This window comes from Maylandia zebra, unplaced genomic scaffold (assembly GCF_041146795.1).
Source record: "Maylandia zebra isolate NMK-2024a unplaced genomic scaffold, Mzebra_GT3a scaffold11, whole genome shotgun sequence".
Lineage (NCBI taxonomy): Eukaryota > Metazoa > Chordata > Actinopteri > Cichliformes > Cichlidae > Maylandia > Maylandia zebra.
The window spans coordinates 1,206,742-1,230,882 of record NW_027490041.1 but is presented as its reverse complement, the minus strand read 5'-3'; the positions used below and the strand labels follow the sequence as shown (position 1 = coordinate 1,230,882).

The following is a 24,141-nucleotide window of genomic DNA, read 5'->3' as shown; positions in this document are numbered from 1 at the left end:
GAGCTGACCACTGAGCAGGAGACAGTTCATCTGTGGAGAGACGTCCTGATCTCAGGGACTGTTGGATCTCCTCCACTAGAGAACGATCATTCAGTTCATTCAGACAGTGGAACAGATTGATGCTTTTCTCTGCAGACAGATTCTCACTGAGCTTCTTCTTGATGTACTGGACTGTTTCCTGATTGGTCTGTGAGCTACTTCCTGTCTGTGTCAGCAGACCTCGTAGGAGAGCCTGATTGGTCTGCAGTGAAAGACCCAGGAGGAAGCGGAGGAACAAGTCCAGGTGTCCATTTGGACTCTGTAAGGCCTTGTTCACAGCACTCTGGTAGAAGTGTTTCTTTGCAGATTCTCCTGTTTCAGACTTCTTGGATGTTGTTTGTTGTTGTTCCAGCAGATTGAGTCCAGAGTTGCTGAAGGTCAGATGGACATGAAGAGCAGCCAGAAACTCCTGAACACTCAGATGGATGAAGCAGAACACCTTGTCCTGGTACAGTCCTCTCTCCTCTTTAAAGATCTGTGTGAACACTCCTGAGTACACTGAGGCTGCTGTGATATCGATGCCACACTCTGTCAGGTCTGATTCATAGAAGATCAGGTTTCCTTTCTGCAGCTGATCAAAAGCCAGTTTTCCCAGAGACTCCATCATCTTCCTGCTCTCTGGACTCCAGTGTGGATCTGTTGCACGTCCTCTATTATACTTGACCTTCTTCACTTTGGCCTGAACCACCAGGAAGTGGATGTACATCTCAGTCAGGGTGTTGGGCAGCTGTCCTCCCTCTCTGGTTTCCAGCACATCCTCCAGAACTGTAGCAGTGATCCAGCAGAAGACTGGGATGTGGCACATGATGTGGAGGCTTCGAGCTTTCTTGATGTGGGAGATGATCCTGCTGGCCTGCTCCTCATCTCTGAATCGGTTCCTGAAGTACTCCTCCTTCTGTGGGTCAGTGAACCCCCTGACCTCTGTCACCCTGTGAACATACTCAGGGGGGATCTGGTCTGCTGCTGCAGGTCGTGTGGTTATCCAGACGTGAGCATAGGGAAGAAGCGTCCCCCTGATCAGGCTTGTGAGAAGTACATCAACTGTGGTGGGCATCGTAATATCAGTCACACTCTTAGTGTTGTTGAAGTCCAGAGGACCTCGACACTCATCCAGACCATCAAAGATGAACACAACCTGGAAGTCTTCAAAGCTGCAGATTCCTGCTTCTTTGGTTTCAGTAAAGAAGTGATGAACAAGTCCCACCAAGCTGAACTTTTCCTCTTTCAGCACATTCAGCTCTCTGAAAGTGAATGGAAATATGAACTGGATGTCCTGGTTGGCTTTGTCTTCAGCCCAGTCCAGGCTGTATTTCTGTGTTAAGACCGTTTTCCCAATGCCAGCCACTCCCTTTGTCAGCACTGTTCTGATCAGGTCCTGTCTTTTGGGTGAGTCTTTAAAGATGTCTTCTTGTCTGATGGTTGTTTCTGGTCTGTGTGGTTTCCTGGATGCTGTTTCAATCTGTCTGACCTCATGTTCATCATTGACCTCTGCAGTCCCTCCCTCTGTGATGTAGAGCTCTGTGTAGATCTGATTCAGGAGGGTTGGGTTTCCTGCTTTAGCGATGCCCTCAAACACACACTGGAACTTCTTCTTTAAGAGAGACTTGAGTTTAGGCTGACACTTCTGAAGAGCATCTGAATCAAAAAAAGGAAAAAAAGAAGGAAAAATACAAATCTGGTCTGAAGGAGCTATGTGATGTACTTTGGCCTTTATTTAACCTATCAAGTTTTTAATATACTCATTCTTCCAGAAATTCATCAAAAAGGGGCTTCAGGAATTCCTAAATGTATTTCCTGAAAAAAGCCACGTTAAATGTTTTGAACCTCCACATCTGCATTGCTTTGCAGCTTTTCATATGTACCTGATGCCAACATGTGCAGGCTAAACAGGTTTCTGCTTTCTGTGCCTCTTCTCCAAACTTTGTAACCAAAAATAACAACATTGAAGTGTCATAACGTTCCCCACTGCTATGTTATTTAAAGAAGCATCTGAGAGAGATTCAGTAATTCACATTTAATTCTTCTCGTAATTTACAATGGCAAAAGATAATGTAAACCCTTTCTGGCCACAATTTGCTTTATTATATGTAAATGTGGCATTTTTTTCATTAAACATTTAAGTCAAATGACCGATGCTTAAAGAGTGTCCTCTTGTTAGAGAAACACTCTGACTTTTCTTTTTTAAGGCAATCAGTTTGCATGGTTTTTAAAAGTAAAGAACACTTGTGTTTAATTAAATACAGCTCACATTAGATCTAAGTAGTTTCACAGGTTTATGACGATCATCAAAATTCCTCCATGTAGTTTAGAAAATACATTTGCAGGCATGTAACAAATCCAAACATTCGTCGTAGAATGACGTTCTTGCCCTCTCCTTTTTCTTACAATGAATTCTGAGGTTTCACTTTCACATCTCAACAAACTGCAAGGTGACCATTTTTATTCATGGTATCTGATGCATGACCTCACCTTGTTGAGCAGATGGATCAGAGTTCAAACGCAGCTGAGAGAAAAGAGAAGGATCTTTGATCTGAAGATGCTTGATTGTTATCTTGCATGCTTTGTCTCCCTTTTTCCTCACTGTGTCGATCAAGCTGCGTGCCTTGTCTGCTCTGAGTGGGTTCCCCTCCAGTATCGATTCTTCCTCCAACTTATTTAAGATACCATCACTTACAAGGGCCTCAAGGAGCAGTTTAAGGATTTCTATTGTTACCCTCCAGACAAAGGCTGACCGTACCCTGGCAAGCTCCTCCTCTACAGGAAGAAGAAAGAGACATAAACATGCTTCTCAGTCGAAATCATGTGAAAAATACAGTGGAACCCCGACTTACGAATACCCCATTTAACAAAAAATTCAAGTTACGAAGGCAATGAACGGCAATATTTCTGCCCATGGTACGGCAAAATGCCGGTGTAACGAAATCCGCTGGCTCTGATTGGCTGAGCCTACAATGCCCACAAGGCCTTCCGAATCATGTGACAACCCCTTGGCTTCCGTACTCGTGCTTCGCTGTTCCACTTGAACGACATATTGTTGTTCTAGTTAGCAATTAGCCTATCGTTCAGCATCACCTCACTCAAAAGGTGCAATGGCTGTTTCGACTTAAGAAAATTTTCGACTTACGAAAGACCCTCGGGAACGGATTAATTTCGTAAGTCGGGGTTCCACTGTATTCTAACTTTGTTCAATTAACACTTCAACATCTCATCAACAAATACTAAATTTTAGGGTGTGTAGGGTTAAAATGATGCCAGCTTAAAATGAAACTGAAGAAAAAATTGAAACTGAAAAATAATGAAAAATATGAAAAACAAAATCTTGTCATTCATATCCTGCATTCCAGATTAAGTTTAAAATAAGAACGAGTGCAAGTACGAACGTGAGAATTATGTATATTGTAATAGGTATATTGTACCTAAATGATAGTATATTGTACAAACATGAAAAGTATATTGTTAGAACTATATCTAATATTGTTAGAACAATAGTATACTATAATAATAAACTTTTCACGTTATAATGTGACATAGCTCTATTTTTCTTTTGCCTGGGTGGCGGCTCTACGCTTCCGTACTACGCTTCTGTATCCAACACTTTTCAATGTGGCCTCACAAAATTATTATGACTACAACAACCATGAAAAGAGTTGGATGGACATTGCTACTCAATCACAGCTGCCTGGTCAATGTTTTTCATTAGTAATTTAGCAAAGTTGATGGTGTGTGTGTCTGTAAGACAGAGAGAGGGAGAGCGAGGGACAGACTTTGTATGATAAGCTTCATGTTATGAAGGCACAGTTTGAGCACTCGGGTCGCATCAGAGCATCAGGCCATATAGTGTGAGACCCTGCATCGTGACCTATGAACTTCTAACCTCTGCGATTTAATTGTACAGTTTGAGCAGGAGCTGAATAACGCGACTGAAAAAAAAAAATCGCACAGTGTTTGCCCAGCTTAATGCAGACTGTTTAAACTAAACAAGCTGCTGTTTCACATAATAAACCCTGTCAGCTGCAGTATTGTCTTCTGTTTTAACAGTTAAAGCAGTAGAGACGAGCTGTTTGCATGTGCGTGGAACTCTAACGTCATTAACCATACTAGCTGTTAGCTTATAGCTCACGCTAGCTAACCAGCGAGCAGTTAAAAGGACAGCTGAAGCTGCACAAAATACCCACAAACTTATCTCACTACAACGTAGCGCCGAAAATATGACTCGCAGCTCAAGCTCGACACATAAGACTGACATCCAGCTAACCACAGCTAAAGGATATTTAGAGAAAACTTAGGTTTCCTCAGGTTACATGAACTGAGTTGTTTGACGCTGAAAAGTTGGTTTGTTTTGGCTCTCACTGAAGACATAGCTGCTCTTTTGTGCTGCTTTTAAGCAAAACATTCTTTGTATGTGAGGAAAATGCTGTTCATCCCCATCAGCTCTAGCGTAGACAACCGGCTCTGCCATGTTTTCATGTGTTTCTTCTTTCCGTGTGTCCGCTACTTTGATACGCTTGGGCAGCCCGCCAAACGCGCCAGACGCGCGAATAAAACCACGCGCATGAGTTTTTGTGTTGCATTTTGTGCATACGCGCGTTTCGCGTCTACCGCTCGAGTTGGAAAAAGCTGAACTCCAGCGTCAAATCGCGCCGCGACAACCAATCAGGAGCCTGGTGACGTGGCTGTTACCTAGGTCAAAGGGGCAGATCCAGCCAAATCTCTTCATACTTCAATGGAGGGAAGGCTAATCAATGCGGTAGCAAACAACTCGGAGCTGTACGACACCAGCTGCTTTCAGTACCGAGACAGGAATAAAAAGGACCGAGCTTGGAGGAAGATATGTGAAGAGATCGGGCAACCTGGTAAGTTCATTCATTTCTCTTTTGAAAGTTTTCACTGACCCGGGGAAGCCGCACAAAAGCTAGCAAGCCACCGCTCATTCGGAAATAAACACCTGCACCGCGAGGGAAAAAGGTGCACGAAAGTGGCGGGCAGATGAAGACAAACCGCGGCATAATAATACTTTTACGTTTTGCAATCTACAAAGGTTTGCACTTTGAGAATCAATTGTGAGAACTGTGACCAATGTTCATGTGTGTGGGGAAAACAGTGTATAAAGTGCGTGGCCAGGGGCTAGTTATTCTGAGAACCCCTGCTGCAATAAATGAGGGACCACTGTCTACTCTACGATTATTATATCCAACCTGTTAACATTTAATACTGTATTGATAGAACCAACTGATTCTGCAGCAGAGCATCCCCAGTCCCTGAGCTCCTGCTGCTGCACCCACAGATATGTACAGCAAGCACTGATACCTTTTTAGTCGGTGGGAATGCCTTGTGATCACCTTTACTAAATATCTAAAACCAATCTGATTATATCCTGTTTTTTTTTTTTTCAATGTTGAAATTAAAATCTAGTAGCAGCCTTCTCATTTCTTTGTGTTTTGTGCTGTTTTACAGGCCCACAGAGGAGGACGGCTCCGAGGCAGATGAGGGACGGGTCCCAGGACGGTCCATCGGCGGTGGAGCTGGCCATCCTGGAGTCCCTGAAGAGTCCACACCAGTCTCCAATGGAGCATTTCCTCCTCAGCCTTGTTCCTGCTCTGGAGAGCAGCTGGTCCTTTTTATTCCTGTCTCTCTGTAAATTCTTATATTTTATATATTTATGTTTAATGTTTTTCTGTTTGAGAATTTTAATATTATTTCAAATAAATGTTTATAATGACTAATGTCTCAGTTCTACTACACAGCAAATGTTGGCACACAACTTGACACATGTAGAATTTATTTCATATTATACTAATGACAAAATATACTAATACAGTGGGATGCAAAAGTTTGGGCAACCTTGTTAATAGACATTATTTTCCTGTATAAATCGTTGGTTGTTACAATAAAAAATGTCAGTTAAATATCATACAGGAGACACACACAGTGATATTTGAGAAGTGAAAAGAAGTTTACTGGATTTACAGAAAGTGTGCAATAATTGTTTAAACAAAAACAAGCAGGTGCATCAATTTGGGCACCACAAAAAAGAAATGAAATAAATATTTAGTGTATATCAATGTGTGTGTCTCCTATATGATATATGGGGTGCCTTTGTCTGGACGTGCTTCCCATCCAGAGCTGCACAGCACAGAGGAAAGTTCCAGCGCTCCTGGAATCCCTCTGTGATGGACCGCCAGTCTCCAGGTGAAGGCACAGCCATGAAGTCGTCCACTAGACAGTCCCAGATGGACGTCGCTGCCTGGGGGGTGATCTGGCTCACCGTGGACACACCGACTCTGTAACTGAACGCTTGGTGCTGAAGGAGTCCCCGGTGACAAGGAACCTGGACAAAATTGTTCAAAATCAGTATTATGTGTACTGCAGTTACAAAATATTCAAAATATTCAAAATTCAAATTCCAAAATACTTTGGTGATGTCAGATATAAATCACAAAACTTAAATCTTACATAAAACATTTTGTAATTATAAGGATAATTACAAAATGTATATTAGATAATATCTAAAACAGTTGTGTTTTGTTTTAACTTTAACATATCATAATTTGATTGGTAGCAACTTTCACAACTACAGTGAGCCAATCACTCATAATTCCTAAACATGTCAATCAGGTAGGAATGAAGTGAGACATTAATAGAAATAAAGAGTTGTATGTTGACATGTAGCCCTTTCCTTGCTTAAATCATTAATATTTTTGAAAAATTAATCTGTGATAAGACAGCTTATCAAGATAGAACCATGTAACTAGAGATGAACCAAACTGTTCAGTTTTATCTAACTCTGTTTTAATAAAGGCTGTGACCCCTGCTATAGAGTCTGACAGCTGCAGGGATTATATACAAATATTCAACTATCCCAGAATTAAACCAGGTCTAAATAAAAAGGAGTGAGTATCACTACAAAGGTTAACTCAGTGGTCCTAATGCTACAGTTTGATATCAGCAAACACCGAGCGCATACATTGATGTGACACCACAGCCATGCTATCATGCAAACACTGATAACAGCATAAATCGAATTAAATCGGGACTTGATGAGACCTTCTGAGTATCACTAGAAATATTATAAACAGTCGTCTCTGTACCACAGTTTGCTTTCAGTAAACACCGACAGCATTCACTGTTAGCATAGCACATCCATGTTAGCAGTGTATAACTGGATGGATTAGCATATTAGCACAGATATCAATAAAGGACTACCGTATTAAATAGTTTTACTAACCTCAGGCAGACGGACAGGCGCTCTGCAGGTGGGATTGAGCGTCTGTAGTTGGTGTCTAGGCGGGCGATGCTGGGACCGACGAGGGAAAGCAGGTCCTCAAACTGGCCGACGGTGATAGCGCTGGAATCGGCCGTCATCCAGGCGCAGCTCCTGGAGCAAGTGGTGAAACTCACCAAACTGCTCACGCCTCTGGAGGACCTGATGGACCCAGGTACGGCGAGGACGTCTTTTACGCTGCTGCTCTGCTCTCCACAGTACATAGAGAAGGGAGACTCTCTCTTCAAGCGCTAGCTCGACAGCTGCCATCTTGCACAACTTCCTCCCACATTCCTCCCACATTTCCGGTTCACGCGCGTCAAAATATGATATTTTGGAGCGCGATGGATTTTTCTTGGACACGCGTTGAGACGCGAATGTGCACGCGTCAAGTTAGGGGCGTTTGGGGCGTTTTATTCGCGTCCATCGCGTTCGGTGTGAACACACCGTAACTGATTCTGATCCGCGGGTCGCACTGTGTGTTTAGGTCTTTGTGCAGAATCCGTGTTCCTGCTCTCATTTACTGTCTTAGCTGTTTGGTGGTTGTTGAAATTTTGTGAGGTTTAACCTGAGATTCTGGCGTTTCGGGCAAAATAAATTTATATTAAAAAATCGATTCAGGATTTTAATGAATCGATTTCACGTTATCCAAGCCAGAATCGATTTTAATCGATAAATCGATTATAAAAACCCACCCCTAATTATTACCGACCTTGGGTTTAATTTGGACAGTGATTTTAAACTGGAAAGTAAATTATAATTGTTGTCTAGTTTTTCAAAGTATAGCGTTTTTTAGTTTAGGCAACTGACAGCAGTGAAATGTTTTCTTTCAAATTCAACAATTTTATTTGTCACACACACAATACAACATGTGGTTTCTAGGCAGCACTTTGAAACAGTGATCCATACTTTTATTTCATCCCATCTGGACTACTGTGATTGACTTTATGTGGGAGTCAGTCATTACTCTCGCATGCTCAGCTGGTTCAAAACACTGCTGCATGAAGAACCTATAAAAGAGAGCATGTTACCCCTGTCTTAGCCTCGCTCCACTGGCAGCCTGTATATTTTAGAGTTCATTTTAAAATTGTTGTGTTTAGTTTTACATTTTTCACAGTCTTGCCCTGCCTTACCTTCTTCACGCCTACACACCTCATCAGTCAGCTGACCAGCTCACTCAGATAGCCTTCTCTATCATTGTTCATAAGTTATGGACTAACTTGCCGTTACATGTTAGAGAGCCCCCTTCACTGTCCACTTCAAAAACACATCTTAAAACCCATTTTATTATTTTTGACCCAGTGAGACTCGGTCTGTTTTAGTTATTTGACCTTTTTTATTGTTTTTTATATCACATGTATTGTTATTATTTAGTATCAATGTACAGCACTTTGTGTCACCTATGGCTGTTTTAAAGTGTATTATAATTAAAGATAGTAGGTAGGTAACTGCGGTTATACTTATGGGCAACTGTTCATTAACTGGGGCTCAGAGCTTAGTTACACTGCAGAGCTGAGGATACAGAGATACCACATGGAAACAACCTGAGTTCCTATTGGTCAGTGCAGGCTTCATGTGTTTCTACCTTACCAATGGCTCCTGAGACAAACTAAGGAATTATTACCTTGTGATAAACAGGATGAAGATGCCTGGGCTGAGGGTTTCCCTGTTGGAGTAAAGTGCACCATGAATAAGGAACTGTTTGTTTAACAATGAAGACCTGCATGGCTTCAAAATACTCTAAATATAATCTCCAAAAGTTGATTCTGTTCATCTGGACGTAGTGTTTTCTGGGAGAAACGTGTCGTCACTCACCCAAGTGACTTCTTCAGTCTCAGCTGACTGCAGGTTTCAATCTTATAAACTGTACATTTGGATATTGACTGAAACCAGCCCACTGAAGGAACAATGGGCTGGGAGGTCAGTTTCTTCATCGTAATTAAGCAAAATCTCATGACCACTGATCAACAACCACTGATCAATAACCATGAGTCCCATTCACAGAGAGTTGGGGAATGGCTGCAATCACAGCATTGTAAGATGGTGACATGTATGAAACGTTTCTCCCACTGAAAACGCTACATTCAGATAAAAAAACAAAAACAACTTTTGGAGATTTACTTACCTGCATGATTGAGCATGCATCAAGATGTCTAAATATAATATTTGTACTCAAACAAATTTAGAAGAGAACAGACACACAATTGAAAGTTCAGACTAAAACAGCCTCAGTTTTCCATCCATAAACTGTGACAGTGTTGTCCTGATACTGCACTGAGTCATGTCTTTTTTCTCTGACTGACCTTCATTCATCTTCTTTAAAATCAACTCTGCCACCTCCATTACATGGCGAGTAGTGTATGTCTCCACCATAAGATCCACTGTTCCATGACGTCCATCCTTCCTTGCGTTCTCCAGTCGGCTCTTTTTGATGGTTGTGAAATCACCTCCGGGTCCTTTTTCCAGGTACCAGTGGAAGAGTTTCAGCTCCTCTTCTCCCAAATCTTCCAGCCTGTTCAGCAACTGCTCCTCAACAGATTTTTCCATCTTTCAACTGTAAAACATGAGAGAGAACATGAATCTCATCACATGTCCAATGTATTTACTTATTTAGAATATTTAGAGTTTGAGCAGTTTGAGTTCAGGTTTTGTTCTCAGAGCTTTTATTGAGCCCTAATGTCTCCTTTTACCTCTTGAGCTCCAGCGCCCCCAGTACAAAGGGGGTGAACTGCCGTTTAACCCTCCAGCTCTCAGGTCTTTAATGCAAATATGGACACGTATCCACAAAAAGCTCAGAATTCACCCAAAGAATTCACATCAGCTCACACACACTTTCTACCTGCAGAGGAAACAAATCATTCATGTGCACATCAGCTGAAATCCTCCTTTCATCATGTGTGCTGTCCAAATATCAGCTGCTTCTTTCCTGCTTCATCTCAGTGTCAGCTGGATGCAGTCAGACAGCAGTGTGAGGCAGAGGAAGCTGCCATCAGCTGCTCTGCTATCAGTCCACTAGATGGAGCCTGAAGCACACACGATGCATTCACTGACACACACTGATTCACTGTGACTGGAAGCTTCAGTCAGTCCAACACGTGTGAACAACATTTTAAACATTTCAGCTGATCCAGGATTCAAAGAGGATCAGCAGAGTTAAAGCTTCACACTAATTCTTGCTGCTGTTTGCAGAGAACTGCACACACACTGATTCACTGCTAATGAGAACCTTCTTCTATGGGCTCAAAATGTGGTCATAAATATTTTGTACTTGTAAAAAAGATTTGTGTGCGTAAAAAAGATTTGTGTGTGGACTTAGAAAAAAACCCCTGCAAGTTACAAGTATGGATTTTGACCCTATTTTTCTTCCTTTCATCTGATTGGTCAATGTCATGTCAATCACAAATGTAACAATCCCATCAGAGAACAGATGGGTTTGGCTGTCGAGGGGCGCTTTTTTTGACGTGTGGAGACATGAAACCCGAATATAACGGCGAATCATCTTCAAGCAACTTATAGAAGTCCAGATGCTTTTCTTTCCAAGCTCCTTCAACTATGATGACCTGGATGACTGAGAACCTTCACAGGAAAAATGAAACACACTGAACAAAGAATGCAAGACTTTCACAATAAAACAGCAAACAAAGGAACACAACACTGACACGTGAGCTTGACAGAGGAGTGGAGGAAAGGCAGACGAGAGCGAGTGAGGGAAAGAGGAGACAAGAGAGACATGACAGGCTGAGGAAATATAGAAAGGAGCATCAGGCCTCACACAAACACACACAAACACAGACACACACAGACACACACAGACACAAACACAAACACAGACACACACAGAGACACAGAGGAAATCTAATGATCAAGGAACTAAACAGGAAGTATAAGAAACTCAAAGCAGCATAAAGAAGACTGTAAATGAACCAGAACATAAACCATAATACAAAACACAAGAAACGCAAAGTGCTGGGTCAAAAGGACCCGGAACCATTAAAGTTCTTTTCTCCGCTCTTCACTGTTTGAGTGCAAACAGACTCCACGTTAAACTATGACAGCACCGTCCCTGCTGCTGCTGTCAGACCTGTTATTCACTTACTGCTCGCCAGTGTTTCTAATGAGTTTTACTCATCCATGAGAGTTTAAAGCTTGCACTTACAAGGTGACTACCAATAAAAATGAGTGTGCTTCACTGTCAGAGCTACGGTGATTCATCCAGTAGGACTTGATAATAAAAATATTTGTTTGATGCTTTGCATTGAGGTGCATTGTTGAATTTGCAGGGACACAATAACCACAAATCAATTGTTCAAACCACTACAGTAAGGAGCCATGTTATGAATAATAAACCAATAATAATACTGATTATACTACTACTACTAATAATAATAATAATAATAATAATAATAATAATAATGTTAATTTAAGTAATTGTTTTCGACTGAACATCACATATAATGTAACAAGCAGTAAATTCAGGTTAACTGCATTATTAGCATTTGGAGGAGCTCTTTATCCTTCTTTTTACTGCTCACCTCTTACAAAGTGTTCACACAGTTTGCTAGCCTCTTTTAGCCTGCTAGCTACTGTAGGATTAAAGAAATTATTTTGCTGCTACTGTTCATAACCATCATCTTTATCATTCCATTAATCATCATTTCATTAAAGCATTTATTGAAGCTGTTGACATTACATTAAAGTCTGTATTACAGGTGTTATCATAATCATATAATAATCTTTCATTGCAGGAGCAACTGTAATCATTTTATATGCACCTTGCATTTTGTGCTTATTAAAGAGTTGAGCTCAGTCAATTAATTGGAGGTTTCAAGCCTCGGTCGGCGCGATGTCCGGCCGATCTATTGAGTAAAGTGACTTGGAGCTATGGAGGATTGCATACACGCTTATAATCTAGAAACAGGCCTGACTGTATTCAGCAACCTTCTGCGTTTGAGTTTGCTTGGTAACAGATGACTCAGAATAAGTCAGGAAGTATACTTCTAAAATGTCTTTGTTTCCTCTGTAAAGTGTGCATTTTTTGGTTGTTATTTTGAGGAGCTGTCTGGATGAGGCTATTTGAATAACCAGGTTATTCATTATTATCTTTTATTAGTTTATATCCTTTTTTATTAAGCTTGTAGTAGTGGTTCTTGATTAAAACATTTATTCAATATATTACATGTATACTTTCAGTTAGGTTATTACACACATGAGAGCTGGTGAGGTGAGAGGTGAGATAGAGTGCAGTTGAGGTCATGACACACACACACGCACACATACAGAGTAGGTGAACTTAGGTCTAGGTAAGAGTTCAGACATATTTTGCTTGTAACTGCATTTTTGTGCCTGCATAAGTGATAGTTTGTTGTAGGACGTGCGTCTGATGTTCCAGAGATAAGCGAAGAAGATGAACAGGAAGCACCTGCCGTGGAGACGGAGAGAGTGTGCTTTTCTGAATATCTCAAAAGTCGTTGAACAGAACATTTGTGATGTAGAGGTGATGTATCTGCTTTGACGCATGAGGGGGCGTCATAAATAATAAACTAATAAAATAATAAACCCTGATGCTATAAAAACAACTGCTGGTGTATTTTTGGGCTGATGTTTTGCAGTGTACATCTCCCCACGCGTGTGTTCATTAAAATCATTGTTTGACCCAAACTCTTCTGGACCAGTGTTGTTTTGTAACTCATCCTCAATATCTGAAACCCTTATCATTACGCTAACAAGTCTACTACACACACTTGACTCGGTCACATGACAGACAGCAGAGATAGCTGCTCTGCTAGCTAAGCTAACTCATGTTAAAGGTCAAAGAAATGAGGTGATGCTGCTGGGAGTTACGTCACAGACTAGCAGAATTTAGTTATTCAGCATAATATTTAATCCTTATTATCTGCTCCTCTCACCTCTGTTTACATCTGAAAACAAGAAAATTTAGCCAACAGTTTATTAGCTTCGGTGAAATTATAAACAGGCATCAGCGCAGTCACCTATACTGTCCTTTAATGCTGGAGCAGCAGGAACACCAGTTAATCTAAAATCTCCTTTTCTCTCTAAAAAGTGACAGCAGACTGAGTCAAAGACAGAAACCTTGTTTAAACACCAAATATTCACTTCCTGATCCAGGATTCAAAGAGGACGTTGAACTTACTCAGCTTCTTCCAATGAACGTCTTCACTCTGCAGCTCTCTGCTGCCTGGACCAGGTCTGTGTAGAAACAGAGAAAATCCTCTGCTTCTTCTCTGTCAGCAGTCGTCTGTGTCTGCAGACTGCGTCACATTAAACACTTCACACCAGCAAAGAGGCTGAAGCTCACAGGTCAAAGGTCAGCTGCTGCACCTTTTGTGATATTAATTTGATCAATAATTAACCTGCAGCAGGTTTCTGCTCCAACTCCAACACACAGAAAACAACCCTGAGAACGAATCAGATGGTGTGTGGGTGTGTCTGCAGGCTTCAATAGATGAGCATTAAACACTCAGCAAAGAGGCTGAAGCTCACAGGTCAAAGGTCAGCTGCCACACTGTATATAACAATTCACTTTTGAACAGTAGATAGCCTGTAGGCGTCTCTGCAGTGATAAACAGTTTACACATTAAACACTGAACCATAAAAGAAGCTTAAGCTGCAGCTCACAGGTCAAAGCTCAGCTGCTGCACCCAGTTATGAGTTTAAATAAATCATTAATCATGATCTTTTCCCTCTCAGCACTTTCACTTGGCCTTGGAGTGTTTTGACGGAGCTACACTGTATGTTTCAAATGTTGTAAATAAATTGGGAGTTAGGGCTGGGCAATATGGCCTAAAATCCATATCGCGGTATAATTTGAAGCATGTGCGGTAACGATATATATCGCGATATATTCTTTTCTTCTGTATAACGTATTTTCCACACTATAAGGCAGACTTACAATCCTTTAATTTTCTCAAAAATCAAGAGTGTGCCTTATGTATGAATTCTGGTTGTGCTTCGTGACCTCGAACCGATTTGGGCGTGCAGAAATCTGTTAAAAAATGTTTTAGTAGAACTTTGTTAAGCTACGAAGCCGCATTGCTTGATGGATTGTCAGAGCATTACGGCTGCCGTGGTGAGGAGCTTCGCAGAGTAATCTGGGTCTAAAACTCTGTCCGCTTCAGGTCCCAAAGTCAAACGAACACTAAGAGTTAAAAACGGTCTAAATTCTTTCATCTTTAATAAAATCATCAGTGTTGCTGCTTTACCAGGTGTAACAATTAAGTTTAACATCCATGAAAACAGAATTTATTAAATTTAACGGAGTTAGAAGTTAACAGGAAGTTAGCGCGCTAGTTTACACCTAAACATTTCATACCATGTTCTGACTGAGATTTTTGAAACTAATTCAAACGTACAGCTCTGCTATCACTTCCACCATAAATGAAGACAGAAAACTAAACAGCAGTGGCGTTTGCAGGGTTACTGAAGTTGGACTACCTGGTATATAATGTTGTGCTACGTGATTGCTAGCGACACAGCTATGTTAGCATAACATTAGCACAGTGAAGCTGGAGGATGAACGCCAACTTTTTTTCCACTGGATAAAAGTTAACGTGAGGGATTCTGGTGGTCAGGGACAAATGCAATCGCATAGCAGGATGCTGTACACGGGCCAAACTTCAGTCAGGAGAACAACTGAAATCATCCATCCACAATACGAGGTTAGTTATTATTCGTCTCGGAACTGAGGACGCCATCATCTACCTGCTCAATCGTGTCTACACCCATCTGGACCAGCCGGCGAGCACTGTGAGGGTCATGTTTTTTGACTTTTCCAGTGCTTTCAACACCATCAGGCCGACCCTCCTGGGTGATAAGTTAGCAGCGATGCAGGTGGATGCTTCTCTGGTGTCCTGGATTGTTGATTACCTGACAGGAAGACCACAATATGTACGTCTCCCACAGTGTGTGTCTGACAAGGTGATTAGCAACACAGGGGCACCACAGGGGACTGTCCTCTCCCCCTTCCTCTTCACCCTCTACACCACAGACTTCAGCCACTGCACAGAGACCTGCCATCTTCAGAAGTTTTCTGATGACTCTGCGGTGGTTGGATGCATCAGCAGGGATGATGAGACAGAGTACCGGGCTGTGGTCGACTCCTTTGTCACGTGGTGTGAGCAGAATCATCTGCAGCTCAACGTGGCAAAGACCAAGGAACTGATCGTGGACTTCAGGAAGACCAGGAAACACTTGACCCCTGTTTCAATCCAGGGGGTCAGTGTTGACATTGTGGAGGACTATAAATACCTTGGAGTACACATTGACAATAAACTGGACTGGGCTAAAAACACCACAGCACTTTACAGGAAGGGCCAGAGTCGTCTCTATTTTTTGAGGCGACTGAGGTCCTTCAACATCTGTCAGAAAATGCTGAGGATTTTCTATGAGTCTGTGGTGGCCAGTGCGATCCTCTATGCTGTTGCATGCTGGGGGAGCAGGCTGAGGGTCGCAGATGCCAACAGACTTAATAAACTGATCCGTAAGGCCAGCAATGTTGTGGGGATGGAGCTGGACTCCCTCAAGGTGGTGTCGGAGAGGCGGATGCTGTCCAAGATAAAGACAATGTTGGATAACACCTCCCACCCACTCCATGACATGTTGGTCAGTCACAGGAGCTCGTTCAGTGAGAGACTGAGATTACCGAAAAGCACCACTGAACGACACAGGAAATCATTCCTGCCTGTGGCCATCTCCCTGTACAACGCATCCACTTAACACACTGTTTGCTGCTACAGCTACACATGTTTCTTTTCCAAATATTTATTTATAAGTGACTTATGTATGTATGTATGTATATATATGTATATATTGTACTATTCTTAGTTAGCGTATTGTCTGTCTTGTCTTAATGTTGGTTTAAAATGGAGCACTGTAACAAAAAATAATTTCCCCCAGGGATCAATAAAGTATTCTGATTCTGATTCTGATTCTGATTAATATACTGCAACAACATGGGAATAGAGCAGCTGCGAGAGAATTCAACATTAATGAATCAATGTTACGGAAGTGGAGGAAGTGCAGTTTTTGGCTTTCCCCGCGTTTCAAAAGTGCTTTATCTCTTTGCTATGACTGTCGCCCACCATAATTGCAGATGATAATTGTTGTAGCCGCTGCGATGCTTTCGACCAAAAAAGGCGCAGCTTGATGACATCATCAACATGCGCTATCGCGATAGAGCGATATAGTCAGAGGCCCTTTCTCAATTCTAAGTACGCAAGTATGTACTCGCGTTTTCGGCGAGACCGGATTTGCCGAGACCGCACGGACTTGCCGGAAACGCGAGCACGGACTCGCGATTTGTACAATTGGAACACCGGCATACTTGATGATGTCACAGGTCCAGAGTTTTTACTGCCGTCCCCTCTTAATTTAACTGTGAGTAATATGTTATGAAGCTTAACTTTAATCACAGCCAAACCGGTTTACTCAGGAACAAATAAAACACTGAAATAAGCCAAACATTAACATTTAGAAGTGATCTAAGTGACTTATATATCATGTTTAACCTCAGTGGTGAAATCTCTATTAATAAAAATAGTGTACGTGTACATACGTGTACATACCTTAATAAAAACAAGCAGGTGAGATGTTACAATGCTTTTATTTTTATTTTAGTGGACACTCAATACAATAGACAGCTGCTGGGGTTTGGGGTTTGTTTAACCTGAGTAGCGAAAAGACCGCGGGGGGGGGGGGGGGGGGGGGGGGGTTGAAAACGATGCGCTGTTCTCGCCAGCTCTAATGATCCTCGACCTCGCTGTCTGCTATGGAGCTGGCGGGTCACAGACGTCTCCGAAAACGTCGGAGCGTGTTTGGAAATAAATGATATCTTGATAAATCGAGCAGATATTTGAAGTTTAAACGTTTATTTTGTGACCCAGAAAGAGTAATATTTAAAAGTTTTCAGCCCCGCTCGTCCACCATTGCCACGTTTGAGTTTTGGACGAAATGCATTCTGGGATATTTAGCTGTACAAAGTCCACACAAGTCACCACCGATGCATGCTCGATAAAAAGGGCGGAGCGAGAACTCGGCTTGATGCGTACTTCGAATTGGAACAGTACTTGGTCTCCGACTGATGACGTATCCCGAGTAGACGAGAACGCAAGTACGCACAAGTACGCATATTGAGAAAGGGCCAAAATCTCTATCGTTGACCAAGTTTAATCGATTCTATCGTATATCGTTTATATCGCCCACCCCTACTGGGAGTGATTTTGTTGTATTGGTTTGTTTTTTGGTTTTATGTTTCCAGGTAGATGAATGAAGACAGATTCACTCTTACCTTTTCAAAATGTCTATAAGGTAGACGAGGTCTATGCTTTTCTGCCCCTTCACAGATAATCCCAGTGATTTTCCTTTGGTCTGAAATCTCACCTGATCTTGTGATATTGAGAGTCATCTGCCTTTGAGGCAGCTAACCAAACAGTGTTCTCTAAACTCTAACTTTAATATACTTTGATATATTTCAGATTTCTGAGCTCTGCTCTGACTCCGTGCCAGTAGCTCCTTAATATGACTTTAGTTTGATCAATAATTAACCTTCAGAAAGTTTCTGTTCCCACTCCACCACGCCGAACAACCCTGAGAACAAATAATATGATGTGGGTGTGTCTGCAGGCTTCAGCACTGTGAGCATTAAACACAATAAAAGACTCACAAGTTCCTGCTCAAAGGTCAGCTGCCTTCAGATCAATCATTAACCTGCAGCAGGTTGTGGCCTGATGTGTTTGTAAGAGTTTCACTTTCAGGAGGAGAAGATTTAAACGAGTCACACAAATGTGAACTACAAAGTCTGTGACACACAATTTATGCAAACTGCAGTAAATCTGACCTGAAGAAATCCAGTCTTCTGCCTGTTGTGGTTGTGACAGCTGCTCGTAGGAGAGTTTGTTTGTAGGAGGTGGAGATGTTCTCAGATCAAGTGCGTAATCGTCTCTTTGTGTAGACGCTAAAAGCTGTGAGCCAAAACTCTCTGCTCTGAAACTCTTCACTCAGTCCTCACGCTGAGAGTTTAGAGGCTGAACTTCTTGTTCCTCCATAACACTTTTCATGAAACAGCAGAAATGAGCTTGTGTTTCTCAGCAGTGCGCACACAGAGAACCGATCCTCTCTGCTCAGTCTGAACAAATCAAAGTGAAACGTCAGTGAAAACACAGCTGCTGATCAAACTGTGTCAGATTAATGCCTCAATGTTTCACTGTGAGGTTAAAAAATACATAAAAATGATTTAAAGAAGTAGGAGGCAGATTTTCACAATAAGAGCACTTTGTTTTTAATTCAGTTAATGTCAAACTGTCATCAACACCTCTGTGTTGTCTCCGTCTCTGAGCAGATTCAGGCATTACTCAAATAATAAAGGCTTTTTTTCACTATTATACTTTTCATTAGTCTCCAGGTTGATGATTATAAACAGAATTATTAAAGTTTTTATCATTTCAGGCTGAAAATCAACATGAATTTGGTTCTAATCAAAGAAGCTCCTTTAATGTGTGTCATTAAAATCCTCACACAGGCTTAAAAAGGCGACATTAACATTAAAATAAATGAAAGAAGCTTCAGCTGAGAGCTTCATGCAGTCATCATCAGCAGCTCATAGCAGTCACAGCTCTTTATTACGCAGCTTTGCAGGAATTAAAGTGGCTGAAGTGTCAGAGTTTGTGTGAGAAGCTGCTTCATGGACAGCTGTACACACGTCTTTATTATTTCTTCATAAATCAAACACACAGGTTTGTCTGCAGATGATTTAAAGTGTGTCGTTGTGCAGTTAAAGCTGTTTGTGTGACGCCCTGACCTCCTGTGAATGAAACAGCCAATCAGATCCATCAGAGAGAGAGCAGGAAGTGTTGTGTGTTTGTGACAGAACAAGGAAACAGTGATGATGATGAACATAAAGGTCCTCTGATGTTTCCTGTTACAGTAACGCTTGTTCATCTGTTGCTCTCCTACACTTTCCTATAAATAAAGGAGAAAAAGTCCGTTTAGTTTCATTTCCTACAGCTCAGAGTTACACTTCACATTCCTGCTGTCACATCAAAAAGCTTCACTTTGGTCCAACATCTACATGTTAACATGAAACACAGACAGACTCAGAACATCTGGAACATCTGCACTTTGACCCAAACTGTTATAGCAGGATATTTTCTGCATATTTCTTATGTTGGACCTGTTTGAACTGTAAACGACCTGTAATCATCTGTAAATGGTGTGAGACACACTGAGGCCACCTACAGGGCAGCTGGGGAACAGCAGGGATCTGAAATCATACGAGACGTTAGTGAGTGAGAAGAACAAACGGACTTAAGATGGCTCGAAGTGATCAAAGTTGATCTAAAACAGAAGATAAATCCACTGATTCTTTGTAAAGTTCATCTGCTGCTCACATGAATCCATGAAAGATTTATTTCACTGAATGTTTCTTCAAAGCTCATTTCAACCTGTTGAAGTCATGAATGAAAGTGCAGACTGAGAGTGGATCACATGATGTTTGAGGTGTGTCATGTGACATGTTCAGTATTGTCACACATGTCTAGATTGTCCCTGATATCATAACTGCTCAAACACTGATGATTATATTTGAAGAATTATTCCTGATGGCAGCAAAGTTTGAATGGAGCTCTCTGTCTGTGCTGATTTGTCGCCCTCTGGAGGTCAAAGCACAAACCTACAGGGCAGCTGGGGAACAGCAGGGATCTGAAATCATACGAGATGTTAGTGAGAAGAACAAACGGACTTAAGATGGCTCGAAGTGATCAAAGTTGATCTAAAACAGAAGATAAATCCAAAGCAGCATCAGATGAATGTTACCATTTCCAGTTACGGTGCCCTTCATCTAATATGGAAATGTGTTGTTGTTTTTTTAGCCGTGTTGTTGTTCTTCCTATTGTGTTTAGGCCAGAGATGCTCTTCAAACAGCGGACAGACATGACCACATTACAAGAACATGGTGTGAGTCCGATTTGATATTCCAGTCAACGCTGAGAGACCTTAACCAGGAAGTCAGAGGTCAGCTGATGCTGCGAGCAGGAAGCGAACCAAGGGAAAGGTCCACTCTACTCAATCTCAAAGAAAATATGCTGGTGTTTGTTGATGTTGATGGTACAATAAAAATATATAATATAATAAATAATAAAATATCATGTGATGATGAGATGTGTTGTTGGTGTTTGTATTTTCTGTAAATGTCTTTTTTAATGTAAATGCTTTGTTCCAGACGGACAGGGAATCAGTTGCTGTACGATGACATCATCTTGATGTTGACGAGGAGGGCGAGAAAAACTAGTTTTGTCCTGCAGATGGCGATCTTGCACCGTGTTCAGAGAGCCGACACTTTGATGGTGCTGCTCTACTCAGCTTACTTTAGCCTGGGTTGGACTCTATATGAGCAGCTTCCACTCTGGTTTCACTCTTAAACACACTTGTTTGATTTCACTTGTAAAAGTTGAAGAATAAATATTTTATTACAAAATTATTTGTTGATGCATTTTTTTAGGGTCAAATATCTTGTTTGATTTGAGGAATGAACTGTTAGGGTGGAAAAAGTGAATCAGGTTAAAATAGTGGTGCTTTATATCAGTGAAGATGTATAATGTAATTTAAAATGTTGATGATGGGTTGTAGTGGGCTTGTACTTACAAAACTGCCTCATTTTATTGGAACGATCCACAGTTGCATCCATTCACGGATGACATCTGACATCATTTGACATCTGGTCTGAACACGTTTGTACACAAGATGCCTCAGTTCTGGATGTTCCCACAGACTCCTCTGTGCACCTAAAGGAAAGGTCAAGGGTCAGCAGCACATGTAGTTGGGACAATTCTTCAGTCGCACAAACTACACAATCATTTTCCTCCAATGACGACTTTTCACTTGCAGAAATGGTCCTGTGTGATTTCCAGGCTGTGATATAAAAACTAGTTCCTAATGGCAGCGACTCACTCAGTAAACATGTGTTTCCTTCACCAACCTCACACACAGATCCAATAAGATCAGGAAGTGGGCAGTATAGTACAATATGTGTTATTCTGTGCTGCACTGCCCAAACTAAAGATCTGCTGAAGTGTTGGAAATGATCCAGATGTTTATTTTGGACGATACAGCAGAAGATCAGACATGAAAGTGGAGATAACACAGAAGACCTGCAGCAAAGGTCAGAGGTCAGACTGGGCCCTGGATTCAACAATGAGCCAATGATCATCAAGCAGTGACTAAAGCAGAGCCCTGACCTTCTGACATTCATCACACAGTCAGAACAAATGTCTGCTGATGACTTCATCTCATGAAACGACTGATAGATGTCAGTTCATTGATCAGCTGAGCTGCTGATCTTCATCGTCACAGAAACATTCAGCTTGTTTCAATCAGTAAATAACTCCCACTACTCCCAGTTTGAACTGTTCCCACTCAAAATGCTGTGAGAACAATGATCATTGTAGAACTTCACAAACATCACGTGTTGTTTTCCACATGTAAGATCAGCAAACACACAGAAACTTCCTGTTGCCACACACGGCCTCTAAAATCTCTTCCACGCTTTCTGTCTGAAGTCCACTCTCTGTGTCGGATCCACAGGAAACAACAAGATCTTATTAACATGGTTTTCAATGTGTCTCCTTCCAAAAAGTCCAACCAATGAACAAATGTGTGTATTTGTGGAGGCCGAACAAAAGCATGACACATTTCTCTGTTTCTATAAACTGGAGTCAAACACAAACATGAAGAGTTTCACTGACAGACTCCAAAATGCCCCCACAGTGGATCAAAGGGAAATCCTACAGTGTGGCCAGAGACTCTTAATGGCTCCAACATCAACACATCCACAATGTTGGATCCAGTTCTGCCTCACAGAGTTACTAAGACACACCCTCTGCCAGCATCACAACAGCTCCACCTGCTCCACCTGCCTCCTCAGCATCTGTACACCTGAAGAGAAAAGAAAGGCTCCAACAGCTCAAATCTACAAAGGATTCATGAAGTTTCATCCAACAATAACATGTTTGCCTTCCACAGTGTGCTGTTAGACACCACTGTACCTCTGCCATTTCAAAAAGAGCAGCTTGGGAACATTTTGGCTCCAAACACTTTGTGTTTAAGTTCTTTGTTTTCTTTGTGAAGCCGACAACATCTGGAGCTTTGTGACTCATAGAAACATCATTTTGTTCTTTAGATGACAGCAGATTGGGACTGAATAATCAATCACTATCAAACCAATAAAGACAAACATGCTGATTTTACAGGAACTTTGTTGGAGAAGCTGCAAAGACATGAAACTGGTGGAGATCCCAAACCAGTTGATAGTGCTGGTTATTCCAAATAAAGCTGTTTCCCTTTGAGATGAAATGACTTTGTGTCCTGATATATAATAAAGATGTTGTTGTTTTTGAGCCCCTGTATTAAAAGTAGTTTAAAGTCAGCTTGAGTTTGATGTCTTTATGTCAAAGCTGCTCATGATGTTGAGCTGCTGATGGAATAAAAACAATATAAAAGCATGTAGTCCAGACTTAAATGTAGCCTGTTGTTAGCTGAGGTCCACACACAGTGTTTGACAGTGTAAAGTGTGTGAAAGGGCTGCTGGTGGAGCTCACTAGGATGAGCAGGTGACCACGAGGTGGAGAGCAGCTGGCCTGGCTTTGACCCGGGCCACGCCCCTTTTCTCTCTGCTTTGCTGTCACTTATCTTCACTGCTCTGTCCAATAAAGCTGAAAAAGGCCCCGAATCAAAGAAATCTGCTGCAGCCTCTGAAACGTCTTCTGTTTCCTTCCCGACGGCTTTTTCACCGTCAGCCCATCAGACAGTCCAGCAGCATTTATGATGATGTCATGATGTTGAAGAGGCTGCTACGGTGGCCTCCCATGACCCCCAGCCTCATCACAGCTGAGATGCAGACATTTGAAAACATTCAGCAGACAACTGAATAACAGTCCAACACAACAGTCTGTGTGCAGACACACACTGACCTTTCATATAGTCAAACACAGCTGGTTGAGTCATTTCTCTGTGAGTCTAAAGTGAATCTAGTATTTGAAAGTCCACTTCCTGTATTTGTTGTTGAAGACTTCTTCAGCTTCTTCTCAAGGACATCAGCTGCTTGTTTGGCAGCAGAGGCAGTTAAGAAGCTTCCTGAAAAACACTGAACAGTGAGTTCACTGTGGCATATGACAGATTCAGCTTTCTGTGTGCAAACGTGTCTGTGTCGACCTTTCAAATGCTGTTGAATCCAAAACATCAGCGGCTCCTTGGCTGCTCACTTCATGCACTTCTGTCTGTGTGACAGTCCAATGACATCACAGCTGTTTCCAGCCCCAGTGTCTCAGGACTGGACACCTTTAAACATGTCGAGGATCAAACAGCGTCCAGCTAAACACACATGAAACTATCAGAGCTGACAATCATTCCAATAACATCTAATGGTTCATGTATGTAGACACAGGACTACAAGGAAATGGCTCTCAGCATCTGGCTGTGGGAACACATGAGTCCCTGTTTGTGTTCAGATTGTGTGCATGTTTTAGACGTGTGTCACATGTAGAAACACAACAATCCCACAATGACACACAGATGTGTTTGACACAGCTGTGCAGCTGTAAGTTGTTTCTAATGATTCATTGAAGCTCTTCTAACATTCTGGAGACGATCAGTACATGAATCTGTTCAACACGACAACAATTTGACTTCAGTGTGAACGTTTGCATTAAATAACCTTCTTCATCCAGCTGACAGCATCTTCATCCTATGATGTGAACAGTTCCTCCTGTTGATGACAAACCTCTGACAGGATCTGCTTGAGGAGCTTTTTCATGTGCAGCTCTCTGAGCTCAGGG

General features: G+C 41.7%; 1 protein-coding gene and 1 long non-coding RNA gene across 2 annotated transcripts in view; one reads left to right on the top strand and one right to left on the bottom strand.

Annotated features, from left to right (window-relative positions):
• LOC143415893 (uncharacterized) overlaps positions 1-20,925 on the top strand; it is a 158,853-nt gene extending 137,928 nt beyond the window's left edge. The window contains exons 2-3 of the long non-coding RNA XR_013096318.1: positions 20,212-20,416; positions 20,532-20,925. This is a non-coding gene — a long non-coding RNA (uncharacterized LOC143415893). The remainder of the gene's footprint in view (positions 1-20,211; positions 20,417-20,531) is intronic.
• Positions 1-24,141, bottom strand: part of LOC112432719 (uncharacterized) — a 99,748-nt gene that overhangs the window by 30,574 nt on the left and 45,033 nt on the right. Inside the window, exons 2-7 of the mRNA XM_076881409.1 lie at positions 13,452-13,639; positions 9,991-10,139; positions 9,604-9,854; positions 8,925-8,966; positions 2,509-2,793; positions 43-1,674 (exon numbers count right to left, since the gene is read on the bottom strand). Coding sequence (XP_076737524.1) covers positions 43-1,674; positions 2,509-2,793; positions 8,925-8,966; positions 9,604-9,847 — 2,203 coding nt within the window. The 5' untranslated portion in view covers positions 9,848-9,854; positions 9,991-10,139; positions 13,452-13,639. The remainder of the gene's footprint in view (positions 1-42; positions 1,675-2,508; positions 2,794-8,924; positions 8,967-9,603; positions 9,855-9,990; positions 10,140-13,451; positions 13,640-24,141) is intronic.